The sequence below is a fragment of the Athene cunicularia genome (assembly GCF_003259725.1).
Source record: "Athene cunicularia isolate RWA chromosome 5 unlocalized genomic scaffold, athCun1 chr5_part1, whole genome shotgun sequence".
Lineage (NCBI taxonomy): Eukaryota > Metazoa > Chordata > Aves > Strigiformes > Strigidae > Athene > Athene cunicularia.
In genome coordinates this window covers 13,446,376-13,461,371 of record NW_020799101.1, presented here as the reverse complement: position 1 = coordinate 13,461,371, position 14,996 = coordinate 13,446,376, and the positions used below count along the sequence as shown (strand labels likewise).

The window sequence follows — 14,996 nt, the reverse complement described above, 5'->3', positions numbered from 1 at the left end:
GAGTCCAGTTCTGTGATGTAGTGTTTAATCTTATACGTAGGAGAAGTATTGATTGATTTAATTACATTCTGTTAGTACCTGGACCACTCTTACTGATACCAGGCTGTCCTGGGATGAAAAGCTGGGATCTGACCCACTGTTCCTTCAGATGGCTCAGTATCCCTATCACAGAGTTTCTAAATTTGGGAAATGTATGGTTTGTATTTAGACAACAGCAGCCAAAACTTCAGAGTGGTAATTCAGCCTGGTTTTGTATACAGGGATGGGAGTGATTGAGTGGAATCATGAAAAGATGCCCATATTAGCAAAAAATAAAAAGGATGTATTTTACCATGTTAAAGGGGGTGAGAGGTTAAAGTTTAAATGTACTTTAGCCCTCACCTTGGCAGCAGTGCCTGTTGGACATGCTTGAAGGAAACTTGCTTTTGTAGCACCTGTGCTGCAGCTGGTCTCCAGGGTAGAAGAGGACTCTTCACTTTGTCCCCAGAATTCAGTAATGTCCTGTTTTTCTCTTTGTAGGATGATGCTAGCACCTCTCCTTCACCCAGTACACGAGGTCCCACCCAGCAGCAGCAAAATTCGTCAGGTATTAAATCGAACTACTAGTGTTGTAGTTGTCTTACAGTCTTCTCCGCCACCTCTAGACTCAGTTCATCCTACTTCTGAGTGCAGCAGCAGTAACTAACAGAAAAATTCATAAATACCTATTGTTTAAAAAACTGTACTTGGCAAGAAATTGTGATTTTATACGCTTCACAGCCAAGAAAATTACCACACAGCCAGTTTAGTTAACGGGATCTAGTCGTGTAGCTCAGGATCTGTATCTTCAACATTGTGTACCTAAATCTTCTGAGAGAAAGGCTATATTATTTTATTTTTGGTAGTGTAGCTGTCCTGGTTTAAACAGTTGGGGTTTGGGTTTCAAACTGTTATCCTTCCTTAACCTAGTCGCTTGTTGCAGTAAGCCTGATCTTGAGAGTTACTAGGTGAAATTAAGGAGCTCCCAAAATAGTTTTTCTTATGATGAGTTGAAATAACTGTATCTGAGTAGATAAGCTATAAGCCAGTCAGATTTATCTTTGCATCAGCCTTGGCTTTCATACATGCTCAAAGAAATCTCTCTCAAGGGAGTGAGTACTTAACCATTCCAGCTTCCTTTTGGAACAAAGCCATGATTTGCATGCTTTGCAAGGGAAGGGGAAGAAGCCAGGAGAAAGGTGCATGTAAATGAGGAACGAGATCTAGAGATTTCCTGGGAGTGCCCATAATTCTTATAAAGAGCTTTTTATGACCTCACAGAGGAGCAAACCCTTGTATATGAAGTTGTGTGCTATTCAGGTCTCTGAAACAGTTTATTTTTGACTATTTGCACAGGAGGAGACTGGGATGATAGTAAGCATTTTCAGTAAGAAGGGTTATGTCATGCAGCTTTTGGGAATGTTCTGCGAGTTAGAAATACAGACAATATTAAATAAATTCATGTGGACATTTGCATAGTAAGGGTCTCACTTCCTTTTTTTAGATAAACCCACATTTTCTGCCCACTATGCAGACAAAAAAACAAAGACTTTCTAACTTAAAATATAAATAAGTATTGTACTGAATAAAATAAGCCTTGCAGCAATTAGCCTGTATTTCTTAATATCACAGAATCACAGAATCGTCTAGGTTGGGAAAGACCTTGAAGATCATCCAGTCCAACCATTAACCTCACACTGACAGTTCCCAGCTACACCAGATCCCTCAGTGCTATGCTGACCCGACTCTTAAACACCTCCAGGGATGGGGACACCACCACCTCCCTGGGCAGCCCATTCCAATGCCCAATGACCTGTTCTGTAAAGAAATGCTTCCTAATATCCAGTCTAAACCTTCCCTGGCGCAACTTGAGACCATTACCTCTTGCCCTATCACTTGTTACTTGGTTAAAGAGGCTCATCCCCAGCTCTCTGCAACCTCCTTTCAGGGAGCTGTAGAGGGCGATGAGGTCTCCCCTCAGCCTCCTCTTCTCCAGACTAAACAACCCCAGTTCCCTCAGCTGCTCCCCATATGACATGTGCTCCAGTCCCTTCACCATAGAAGTGATTTACATTCTTCCTCCTATTGTCCCAGTTCCATGTGTTTTTAGTATCATTCAACTATGCAATACCTAATTAAAGGGATCACTAAGCAGATTCTTGCCAGTGCTTTCTCTGTAATGTAGGCAATTGCACTCATTCAGCAATCCTGCTTTCCTGGATCTTTCTAAGTAATTCATCCTCACTGAATGAAAGTAGTTGTGTAAGACAACCAACTTCAGGATCTTTTTACCATTAGAGTTAAAAAAAAAAAACCAATAACTTTTCATTTTTGTTTTCCAGACTCTGGGAAGAAGCCATGGGAAAGGAGCAATTCTGTGGAAAAGCCTGTATCTTCATTACTTTCTAGGTGAGCTGCACGAGGGGTCCCTGCATCAGGCTAGCAGTCAGGATGGTCACGCTGTCCCTGTGGCACGTGCACAACTCATGTCTCGTTTCATTCCATTGCTGTAGAAATCCATCAGTGGTGAAGAGCTGTGAAGCTAAGAGCCCCACGCAATCCCACGTGTCTTCTAGGTACTGGCTAACAGCCCAGCTTCTTAACCATCTTGGCTTGTCCTTTGGCTAATCCCATCATTCAGCACTAATGTTCATATTCTGTCATGTCTTTTACTTATTCTCTTACAATCTGCTTTGTCTGTCACTGCATAAAGTGTGAAGGTAGTGTGTCATGTCAAAGGCTTGTTCCATGGAAACAGCCCTCTGCTCAGGTGGGCACAAGCATCACAGAATTTAATCACACTTAATCAAGCGCTTAATGCATCCGTGCTCATGAATCGGAAGCATGGGCTTGGCAATGCACTGTGCCATGTGGGAGGCAGGTTTTGGAGCATCTTTTTACAGCAGATTCAGGATGACCCTGCCAATAGGAGAAGTTTTCATTGTCCAACCTTGCAGAAATTCAAAACCAAAGGCAGAAATGATCTGAAGAGCCTAGAGCTGGCAGAAGGGAAGTTATTCCTCCATCCATGCAACTGCAGTGAGTGCATGAGAAACGAGAGCAAAGCTTGGTGCAGTAAGTTAACAACATCAAGCTGTAAAAAGGCCCAGCCACAGACAGGCATTCAGAAATATGGGAAGCTGGCAGGTGTCAAAAGCCAAGAAGCCTAAAGTAGGACTCTAAAAGTCCTGTTGGTCAGACCAGCCAAGCTGCAGTATCACCACCCATGTTCTTACCCACAGAGACTGAGGTAAAGTTTGATGTTGGACAGCTAAAGAGACACTTCCTTCCAGTGCTGGTCAAGGACCACCAGTGTTACTGCAGTACTGGACACTGAGATGGATGGATAAGCTGAATAAGGAGGTAGAACACAGGAGTAGGTATGTTTAGCATTTACTGCAAAGAGAAATTCCTTATTTTACACTGTTAAATATACGACAGTGCTGATAGTCTGCATAGAGAAAGTTGCCAGTGGCAACTATCTGCACATACTTGCTGCTGTCTTAAAGATGCTGGAATATGCCCTGCCCAAATATTCGGAGGGACGCACCACTGTTACTAGAGCAAAATAAAGTCTCTCCAGCTCTCCTAAAACCAATGGAACACGTTGGTTTGGGGAAATATGTGAGAGTTTCAAACAGATATAGAAGGACCATTCCTTCTCCTTGCAAATGGGAGTGAAACAGGCTATTTAAAGCAGCCATCAAGTTTTCACCAGCTATCTTCTACAATGCCATTCCATTCTGTGAGGAGAAGTTCAGTGGGAGAAAAATCCTTTCCTAGTTTAACAGCTGGAATACTGCTCAGTCTTTGCTTGAATGATTTCTGTGGGGGGAGCAGGGCAGGTTTCAAAAGCTCTCAGCGGTGACCTGTTTCCATTCCTGTTCAGTTGGATGGTATTTGTATCTGTCTTAACTCCCAGTTTAGCTGTGAAATGGTAGGACACATGTTAAGATTTTCCCAGGGAAGGGTTGCAAGACCAAGCAGAATCTCCTCCAGCCCCCAGTTTGGGCCCAAAGATGATAGCAAAGTTATTTGAAGCCTTTTCTACAAATGATACAGCATGGTGAACTCTGGAAATGTTTTAGAGTTACTGATTAAAAGAGAAGGTCAAGCAGCTTCTGCTTCCTTAATTTATTTTATCAGCCATCATCGGAATTCAGCCCACTGACTAACAGCATCCTGGAACACTGATAACACCCAAGTGTACTAGTCATTAAGGCCAGATTGGTTTTGTTTCTGGGTAAAGAAGTGCCTGTCCCTCACAGTGCTATCAGCAAGCTTCACTTGACTCAGTCAGGCCTTCCAAGGAAAGGATTAACAGGTTACTGTTTTCCCTACAATATTTTTCTAACCTGTATTCTACTATTACTTTAGCACCCAATTAAAGTCTAAGTGGCCAAGGCAGGGTTGCTGTAGAGAAAACAGAGTGTGAGAGAAAACCAGATACCTAGCTTGCAAATTGCAAATGCTGTCATAAAATACATTTTTAAACAGGCTTTATCCCCTGAAGACATCTCAGCATTTTCTAGTCTAAAATCATTGAGACTCCTAACACCAAAAAAAAAAGTTTCAGCACAGTCTTTGCACCCCCTCCAATATATCTGCAATAGGTGAAAGCAGCATCTTGAAGGTCAGGCTGTGTGAGTGGGGGCAGTGCTGCTCCCCAGCTGCCAAACGCTCCTGAGTGGCACAAGAGGGAGCCTCCAGTCCAGCACTCCAGCGTGGGTGCTCCTGCACTGGGGTGGATTTCACCCACACCATCAGGTGGGTGTAGCTTCGCATGCATTGCAAGGAACTGACTGGCTTTTTTATGCTCTTCTTCCATTTCTCAAGGATGAAGCCAGTGAGCAGCAGCAATGATGTGGCTATGGATGCCTTAGATTTTGATCGAATGAAACAGGTGAGTGAAAAAGTCTTTTGCACTTAAGAGATTTGATGAGCTACCCATTTTCCCCCATGCATGCGCTGTACAAGCAAAACAGCTGTTTAGTCTTCTGATTTCCTCTATAACTAGGTGCTTAGAGAAGGGCTAGCTGGTGAGCAGCAAGAGAGCACAATCTCACTGCTATGTGATCAAGATGTCTGTACAAAAATGTGCAAATAAATATGCCAGCATCTTCTGCATCCTTGGCCTGGGAGTGCAGACATAGCTGTTAGTAGTGCTAGGCTCTGATCGTCAGTGGAGGTGGGGGACAAGCACAACCGTGTTAAACTTGCATTTTCTTCCACCAGTTAGAAGGAAATTCTGAGCAGCTGACTTGTGTTTTGTCTCATCAGGAAATATTGGAGGAAGTTGTAAGAGAGTTACACAAAGTGAAAGAGGAGATAATTGATGGTAAGAAAGAGAAAAATTATTATTTTTCTCATCTTTATGACTAATTTCCCATAGATAAGATGATAGGAACTGCAGAGAGTTCCCTGGTGTTTTCAGACTTCTCTGAGCAGATCTGATTTATATACACATTTGAAGAACAAGCATCTACCTTATCTGAGCTCTGATCGTGACATTGTGTTTACATCCTTTATTTTTATGCTGTTGACAAGTATTTTCACCCCCAACCTGTGAGAAGTTCACTGGCCAGTGTTTCTCACAGGTGGGAGGGTGAGAAAGGGCCTGCCTGTAGCCCGTGACACGTCAATTTATCGCAGTCAGGGAGTGTGAAATTGCTTGTACCTAGCCAGCCACACAGGTCGGGGATGAAAAGGGGACAAAGGTACCAAACTGAAAATCCTTCCCAAGCATCTTCTGTAGGCTTCCTGTGCTTGAAGAGCTATTTCAGACCTTCACTCAATTACAGATTTCCAAATAGACATGTATTTTTATAATTCATTGAAAAGTATAACAGCTGTACTAAATGTATCAGTATTTTTTAAATAGATTGTTCTGCAATATATGACTAAATGTATTTTTCAGGGCCATTACTGAAATGCGTAGCAAAATACCTATATGAAGCCCACGTTAGGCTGTATGAAGATGCATGTCCACACCCTGCACGCCCCATCTTAGATTGACACAGAAGGGGAAAAAGAGGAGACTGTAAAACAGCTAAAATTCATTCCCTGTGCCCTTGCCCCAGACCTGTGTGCTCACAAAACCTCGGAGCAGTTTGCAGTTGAGGAGACCCTCGCCTGTATGCTACTGTCCCAGCAGCTTGGCCCTCAAAGCCTCCCTAGTTCATTCCAGTGCAAATTAAGACATTCACATAAACCACAGATGCAACTTCTTAAACCAGTACTGCAGTTTGCAAGCAAACAGCTGACTGCTTACCCTTACTCATCCTTTTACCCTCCACTCATCCTTTTACCAGCGCGTACTTTCTGCAACCTCTATTCTTAGCATTTTCCATCACACTGGGTATAACGTTATGCATTAACTTTCTGGTTTGGTTTTCTAGCCATACGGCAGGAGTTGAGTAGAATCAGTACAACATAATGATTGCAAAGCATTTGGACGGTACTAAGAATGCTAGGAAGATTGGATCATTTCTAAGTGTACCAAGGTCATGCAAGATGGTGAGAGAGGACACCGGCACTGTCTTTGTTCTTATACCCTTTTTATTAGCAGACTCAGCACACTTTGAAGCTTGCTGCTGCCTTGGATTCGCTTCATTTTAAAAGTCTTAATCTAAAGAATATTAAATTTTAAATTTCTGGATTTTTTAGATTTCATCTGACACTGCACATTGGATTTGTCAGCCTTTTTTGTATTTTGTATTTGCTTATTTAAATGTATTACCTTTCTTTTTAGTAGTAGATAAGAACACACGTGAACCATTTGCTTTTGATAGATGACTTCAAAGTAATTTTACTAGTAGTCTGCAATGTAAATGAAGATCCTTTGCCAACAGAAATGTATTGTGGCATCACCAGAAGAAACAGAGACATGTTAGTTGTCAGCCAACAAGTTCTTTGTCTCAGAGTTATCACAATATAAAAAAATGGTACGTCAGTGCATCACAGTATCTGTGTTCATATTGGTAATAAACTGTTTATTGTCCACATGGTCCTGCCTTTCTTTGTTTCATTCATCCCTTGAGCTCCTGCACTTTTATGTCACTTAGGTTGACTACGAGAGGAAGGTGACTGAGAGCCACCATGGGGTGGCAGCTCTGCCTGGCCAGCACTGCAGAGCATGAAGAGAGAGCCTGAGCCTCTTGGGGCTGGTGCAGTGGCAACAGCTCTGCCTTCTTTTACAGGGAGATGTGGCTCTCACCTGCCCAGCCCTCCTCACATCACCAGCTGAGCACCACCTCCTGTAGTCAGTGTTGCAACCTCAGCAGCTTTTTGCCAAAGTCAGTGAAGGACAGTGGCTTACGGCTCCTCTCGGGTCATAACTAACTGTCCCACTGCATCTTCTGCCATCACTGAAAAAAAAGCCAGGTCCCATCACCTGCACTTGTAAGGGCTTTCAGGAAATAAAAAGGAGATATTTATGCAGAACAAGGCTACCAAAGGCATTAGGAGGATGCAAGCTGAAATCTCACATTTCATTTGTTAAAGCTGTGCAGGTCTGAGCTTTATTTCTTGAAAAGGGAAGTCAAAGGTAGGAGTTCAGGACGCTGAACACTTCACAGCGCACACCTGGTCCTATCTTTCAGGTCATACAATTTATTTTTTTTTTAGAGCCATTGTTTCCACTACTGCAATCTTAGGAATTTCTGCTTGATTTAGTTTGGCTCAAGCTTTACGTGGCAGCAGTCTTGATACCATCTTCTTGACAACTCTGTGCAAAAGGCAAGAGATTGGAGTTCCGCTATTGAAATCTGTCAATTATCTTCCAAGCCCCCTGCTTTGCTTCAGGCCTTCCTGATGATTTTGTTTCAAAAGCCAGCCCACAGGAATGGTTTTAAGAGTAGCGCCTGGTGCAGCAGCCCAGGGGAGTCTGTGGCTGTCCCCTTGCTTGCATCTCCAGGGGCTGCCTGCCAGAAACAAGAGCCCCAGGAGAAGAGGTGGGCTGGGGTGTGCTTTGCAGGTCATTGTGAAGTGTTACCCACTTTGGCTTGGAGAGCGTGGGGCTGTCCTTCAGCACTCTGCAAAGCAACCCAATCTGCCTTTTAGAAAAATCTTCTTTACAGTGTGTGATAGAGTAGATTAAATACAGGAGAAATGGGAGAAAGTGAGCTGACTGAGCCTGATGTCTGTTAGCTGTTTAATGCCAGCAGAAGGCAAGAGACAGGTTAAACAGTGGGGGTAAGATTTCCACATGGGAACTAAAGTAGGAAGACATTGATGTGCACCATAAGACAACAACCCCAGGACCAGGAGAAGGAACCCTTTCCTGTAGGAAGACAAGCATCAGTAACAGCAAAGATTATAATGCTCTGTTGCATAAATCTCATACAGTAGTAGCTCATGCATTTCTTAATTATAAACCCATTTAATGGCCTACCTTGACAATGGCAAGTCATTTTCAAAACTGCTGCCTCTCAGATGATCACAACCATTCTGTGAAACTTTCCCATAATCTTAATTAAGCTTCAGGAAGTTTGGGCCTGGCACGGTTCATATTTTCCCTTGGAATGTGGCATTATGCCTAAGGTCAGTAATAATCACACTGTAATTCAGGCAGAGTGTACAGCCTGGGTATGGTGTGCCCCTCTGTTAACATCAGCTGTAAATGAGCTTTTCTTACTTTCTTCTTCTACCTTTGGAGGCCCTGTATAATTAAGATATAATAAGCTGAAGTTTACTTAATAGCTATGGGAGCAAGGTGCATGGGGGTGGAAGGGGAAGGTTGGCTGGTAGGGGCAGGGGAGCAGTCCTGGCATCACTAGTGCCCTGCTGGTTCCCAGCTTTCAGCTCCAGTGACAGGGATGCGCTGGGAGGTTTATTTGCAGTAGTGGCACTGCCGGAGGATTTTCCCCCTCCCAGGCACTAATTCAGTTTGCCTGTTGCCTCTGTAGAGAAGGGTGTCCCTTCACGCTGGGCTTGTTGAGCTGCTGCAACAGGGCAGGCCACAGACATTTTACATGGCGGAAATCAAAGGGGGCATTAACCTCCACTCTGATCTATCATATAGCTATTTGTTCCTCCTATCTCCTCTTGCCAGGGCATTAGTGTGGCCAAACAATGACGGAGATCTGGATTAATTTTTAAGCAAAGAGAATAAAACTATATATAGCCCTAATGTACTTTTAACCCAGACCCATATGCCCTGTGGTTACAAAATAACCCCTTCTGCCAACATTACTGGTAGTGGCAAGGACAAGTGCCAATGGAGAGGACAGGATCACAGCCTTCTCCAGCAGCACCCACATACATTGAAACTCAGCTTACACCACACATCTGCAGGCACCAGGCTTCCACACACTTCAAATTCCCGCTGAGGTGAGAGAGAGTGCAGAGGAGGGCAGTGGGGCTGCCCAAGCAAAGCAAGCTAGGACCGATAGGAGGCAGGATAAGAAGTAGCTGCCAATTTTGGTTACCCTCTGTTTACACCACAGCCTCTGTCGGGCTAGGCTAGTAATCTATAGATCACAGAGGTGACTGCGTCCTGGAACTGCTGAGTAAGGGAACTATAGAATGGTCACTCACCATAGAGGAGGACAATAGTCATGTTGAGGAAGATAGCATAATCTTTATTATGGTTTTTATATTAACATGCTAAGTTGGCCAAGAGAGTTGAGGAACAGCTTGCTAAGGACGCAAGAACTTGAATACGTGATTGTGGAGTGCCAGCAGCACTGAAGTAAATTAATAAACAACTGAAGCTTCCTGACGTGAGCACTGATACAAAGAAGTTAATGGAGGTTCCTACACCAAAGCCTCTTCAGGAGAAAAGAGGCTTTAATATTTAAGGCATAACATGTCCTTTACTGAAGAACCAATGAAGTCTGAAGTGTCAGAAGAAGCCCTATTCTTCAACTTCTTTTCCAGAAGCACTACACATGGACCAAAACAGTATCTGTGAAGGAACTGGTATTCAGCCCCTGCATCACAAAGGATGTTGCACTACTGAGCAAACCTGGATATTTACCCAACTGCCAAAATCAGATGGATGAGAAGAATGGAAGGGGAAGTGGAGGAGAAGGAACACAAATTGCAGCAGGCTAGCTCAGCTGCCTGGTGTGCCAGGCTAGTGAATGGACAGACTGACTCACTGGATCCAGTGCTGTAGAAGGAAGAAACAAAATGGAACGAAATTCTGTTTATTGAGGAAATCAGGTTTTCCAGGTCTCATAGCATACTTTGAGGGACCAACAAGAACGCACAGTAATCCTTTTCTTTGTTACAGACATGGATTTACAGAAGAAAACAAACAAACAAAAAACCTGTTAGAGGGCTACAGTATAAGAGGACATTTATAAGTCTCTCTTTTAACTGCTTAGTAAGGACAGAAATAAGTTGTCATCTTTCCAGGGTGGAGTGAACTTAACTGACAGCATCTGAACGTCTGACTTCCAAGATACTGTTCTGCTTGGAGAAAGATACGATGATTAAGGTTTTTGATGATACAGAATTATTGAGGATAGCCAGAAGTTTATAGTTGGAAAGGACAGGCAGGAAGATTTAACTATTCCAGTGGGTAAAAATGAAAGATGAAGGTTAATGGCAACAGCACAAAGTAAGACACGTAGGGAGAGAAACAATCCCAGCTCCATGTTTCAGGTATAGCCCCTTAACACCATCAGTAGCAACTTTTATACACCTGGAGTATCATGTGCTTTCCAAACATCAAGTCAGTGCCTCTTACATGACAGGAAAAATTTACAATTATTCTGAAAGCAATTAGAAACAAATATCACCATAACATGTCCTTGCCTTCACTGACACATACTCCTAACTCCTGTGTGCAGAAAGGGTTATAATATAGAAAAGACTAAGAAAGGTGATCAGGAATATTAACAACTTCAGCAAGCAGCAACTAAAACTAGAACCTTTCCATTCCCAGAAGGACTTACAGCGGGGAAAAGGATGAGAAACATGAAGTTATGAATACTGTTGAAAAGGTGAGTGAGGAAGGACTAAGTTCCTCCAGGGGCACATCCATGCTGCTAATCAGGCAGCGAATGGAAGACTAATGGAAGGGTTTCTCCATGCCACAGTTCAGTTTTGCCAGTTAGCTACACTGAGTATTAGATCATAAGAACAGAAATACATTCAGAAAAGGTTAGACAAAGCCCTGGAATAAAGGTTAAACAGCAGCTACTAAAATAATGATACAAATGTACAAAAATATACACATATTCCATTGCATGTACAAAATCTCCGCTACCAGCAATTATCAGAAGATATTAGATTAGACAAGCCATTGAGCTAAAGGCACCCTTGTGTCCTCCAGAAAGTATCATTTACCACTGAGTGCCAGTTCTCCCTGCTTTCAGAGTCCTGTGCACGCAGAGCATCTACATCTAATCTGGCATGAAAACAGTCCTAAACTACACACACACACACACACACACACACACACACACACTCACACATACATTCACCAACCATTCTCCATTACAGACCAGGCCAAAACTCAGGCACATGTGGCCCAGGAAGTTAATTCTAAGCCTAGACCAAAGGTTCACATAATCTAGTTTCTCAGGGTTACATACACAAATATCCTTTATTAAAAAGTATCAATAGTCTAAAATAGTGCATCCAATTGCTTCATTTTCACACTCATCCTTTGGTCTAAGGAGCACACACCAATGCTAATTCAGCACACACAAACATCCTTCTACTTCTGCAGAAAACTAAAGTCATTCAAATGACTAAAACACCAATGCAGCTGGCAGAGCTAGTCCATTAGCTTTCTTTTGCCAGCTCATATAGTCTCTTAACCCTTGAGTAAGGACCAATAGTGTCATCAAAAACAAAGTCCCACAGAACTCGAATCCAGGACTGGTGATGTGGGAGGTTATCGTAATATTCTGCTGCAATCTTCTTCACCTGGAAGAAGAAGAAGAGAGAGAACGAGCTGTTTAGCTGCACCGCGTTGGGGTATGTTTCAGTCTTCACATTCAGATCTGATAGCACAGCCACAACCTGAAGTTACTTGTTACTGCCTGTGAGCTTCTGAAGTTCAGCCAAATGAGATGTACTTAAATACATTTAGATACTTCTTAGCAGATTCCTGATGTAAGTTTTGCCTCACAATGTCAGAATTTGAAAGATGATGGATTGCTGCCTTCAGTCAGAACTATTTCCTCTCATTTCGGAGGTGGAGGGATCTCCACAATGAAATGACTAATCCTCTTTATAAATTGCCAAGACTCCAACACACTGCATTTAAAGCCCTGTTCGCCATTCATAGCACTCATCTGCCTAGGGTTCCAGGTAGGAGAGAAATACCAATTCAGAAAATGCCAGACACATCCTTGCCTACGCTTTGTTTTCTTTCCTCCATTCTGCTACCATGATGCAAATCTGAGAGTTGAGTTCCTCCAGCAGGCGGAGGAAATTGCAAGGGCTGATCATTCTCCTCAGCCTAGTGCAAAAATGCTGCAAGATTCATTATTTGATCACCACTCTACCAAAATTTAATCTGTGTTACAAATTCCCAAGTCTTAAGACTGTTGCCATCAGAGAAGCACTGTGCATGATCGGGTGTGATGCTTGCAGTGGGAGTGGCAGTCCCAGAGGACAAAGAGATTTTAAACCTGGGAGGTTCAGAGGACTATGAGGATTCCCAAGTTACCAGTAGACCCTGCTCCAGCTAGATGCTCTGTTTTTTGAACACACTTATGAAGCAGCAGAGTCTGTTAACTATTGTACATAAACTGCTTGGGCATAGTTTTATTACAGCTCCACCTCCTAGACAAACAAAGCTCTATTCTAGAGTAGTTTGTCTTGCTGGACAGCATGACTTCTCTCTTTAAAAACCCTGCAGAATTTTAAAACCAGTTATGCTGAGCACAGTACAGCCTTCCAGTGAAGAGCAAAATGGTTACACAGTAATTGTCATCAGTGAGGAGAGTTTCATCAGCATCTGAGGTGTAACGGTGGAAACTTAACACAGAATTTTGACTGTATGTGAAAAGGTAAGAATCCTAGCAAAAGTTAAACTATAAACCAGTATGGCTGACTGCTAGTTACCTCGTTAATTCAGCTTCCTGACACTTCCCTGTGAGGTAGTTTGGGTAACGTACAAACTTAATTAAGGTCTTTTACCTCTGCACCTCAGCCCCTATGCGCTCCCTGTGCTCGTGGCATGGTAGTGCTGTGTAGGAGGTGGAAGATTCAGTTCAGGTTCGACTGTATTCTGCCTTTCACTGAGTTCCTACTAATTCTGACATCCTAATAATTCCCTATATCCCGCTTTAAAGTGTTGGTCTGCACTTTGACTGTGGTTCATTTTCAATAGGATTCAGACAATATCAGCATTTCCCCTTAAAGATATTTGTTAATGACTGGAAGAAGGGTGATTTCCAGGAACCAGTTAAGCTCTCTGGAGATGCAGATTTAGTTCCCTGCACTCCTCCTGTAACCACAGTCAAATAATTTAATCTGGGTTCTGTATCCTCCCTTTCCCAGCTGGGTAATTGAAATAGCCAGAAGATGAGAGGGAGGACAATTTATACAGTAAGCTCCCTTGACTCCCTTGAATGAAAGCCACTAACGAGGCCTTATGCAAACACAAAGAGGGTCTCAGATACCCAGCCCCAAAAGCTTCACTCCAGATCTGACATGGTCATTCCCTAGCACACTGCTGCTTACAGACCTTCCCTCCTACCTCCAGTTTAGAAGTTCTGCCTGAATTTTGACTTGCAACAATAATTCATCCCTCATTGATACTAGCCACATTCATATGGCAAGTCTACCATTGCCCTTTTCTTCAGAACCCCCATCTATTTCTTGCTCACATAAACAATGGTCTGAACCAGACATGTTTTCTCAGGTAGTTACATTATTCTGCAGAACTCCTGATCCTGTTAAACTCTGACCACTACGAGGGCTTCAAAAAGCCTTTCTATATTGCCCCTTGCACATGGAAGTGGAGATTCATAGAAACCAATTCAGCTCCTAGGAACAATGTCTCAGGCAGTGGCTGTACCCTCTGGCACCAAAGGCTAACTAATCATGACCACAGTGACAAAGTAGGAAAAAATGGCTCATAGAAGAGGCCATTGAACAGCCTATGTTCAACCCAGTAGCTTTCAGCAAACATGAGCAGCAGTACTGTCTGGGCATAGTGCTGAAGAGCTCAGGTGGACACAACATGCAGGTCTGGAAACTTGCACTTAAATATATCCCATACACACATTCTGCAGTTGCATTACAGATTTGAAACAGACACCTAGAATACAAGTATTATTTGATAATTAAGATGATTAAGCAAAATACCCAGCAGTGAATTTTGAAGAAGATGATACATGCCATATTCTGGAAGCAGGCAGCCCAGTCATTGCTGGCAAGCTGCTTACCAGCATCAGGTGGTGGAGGAGTTGCTTGCTCACCAAGTGCATTCATTTAGCATCTTCCTGCGGAGTATGGTGGCAACTCATTCTGAATGAGAAGGTCAGTATGGAAACCACAAGAGATGACTAGGGGCTTGCACTGGGGTGTGTTACCCTAGATCATCTGCAGGACAGTGACTCACACTTACACAAAGTAGTTCTTTGCTGTGCTTGAATTTCTGCCCAGCAGCACCTTTTGCAGGAAGGCGGGCAGCCCTTGCACCATCGGCAAAGTCCCTGTGCTCTGGGCAGGACAACTGTACGAGATGTACAGAAACAATGGAGAGGAGCAGATAAACTAAAATATTTGTGAGAAAGGAATGGGAAAAAGGGAAAATTTAATGAATGTCATTAGAGGGAGAACTTCTGAAAGGTTTTCTTCTGGAAAAGGAAGTTTGTTAAGTGCATGTTCCCATTTTGTTATCACATGGCAGGAAATAATTTTAAAATTATTTCTCTTTTACAATGGATCTATGCAAAAGTTTCCCCAACAAAACCAGCTCATTTTTGTAATTTCTTTCAGCATCTCCATATGTAAACCAAAATGATCTCCTCCTTACCTACCAGAAAATATGGGGGGGTGGGAGG

General features: G+C 43.0%; 2 protein-coding genes across 10 annotated transcripts in view; one reads left to right on the top strand and one right to left on the bottom strand.

Annotated features, from left to right (window-relative positions):
* EVL (Enah/Vasp-like) overlaps window positions 1-7,025 on the top strand; it is a 134,554-nt gene extending 127,529 nt beyond the window's left edge. For 5 of the 9 annotated variants that reach the window (XM_026849389.1, XM_026849386.1, XM_026849387.1 and 2 more), the window contains 6 exons: window positions 520-586; window positions 2,361-2,427; window positions 2,532-2,594; window positions 4,855-4,921; window positions 5,299-5,356; window positions 6,417-7,025. In XM_026849389.1, the coding sequence (XP_026705190.1) occupies window positions 520-586; window positions 2,361-2,427; window positions 2,532-2,594; window positions 4,855-4,921; window positions 5,299-5,356; window positions 6,417-6,454 (360 nt within the window). In that variant the 3' untranslated portion in view covers window positions 6,455-7,025. The remainder of the gene's footprint in view (window positions 1-519; window positions 587-2,360; window positions 2,428-2,531; window positions 2,595-4,854; window positions 4,922-5,298; window positions 5,357-6,416) is intronic. The other 4 variants (XM_026849391.1, XM_026849392.1, XM_026849393.1 and 1 more) reach the window with 3 other exon arrangements.
* A 3,162-nt stretch (window positions 7,026-10,187) lies between these two features.
* The window catches only part of DEGS2 (delta 4-desaturase, sphingolipid 2), an 18,098-nt gene continuing 13,289 nt past the window's right edge, over window positions 10,188-14,996 (bottom strand). The window contains exon 3 of the mRNA XM_026849652.1: window positions 10,188-11,901. Coding sequence (XP_026705453.1) covers window positions 11,758-11,901 — 144 coding nt within the window. The 3' untranslated portion in view covers window positions 10,188-11,757. The remainder of the gene's footprint in view (window positions 11,902-14,996) is intronic.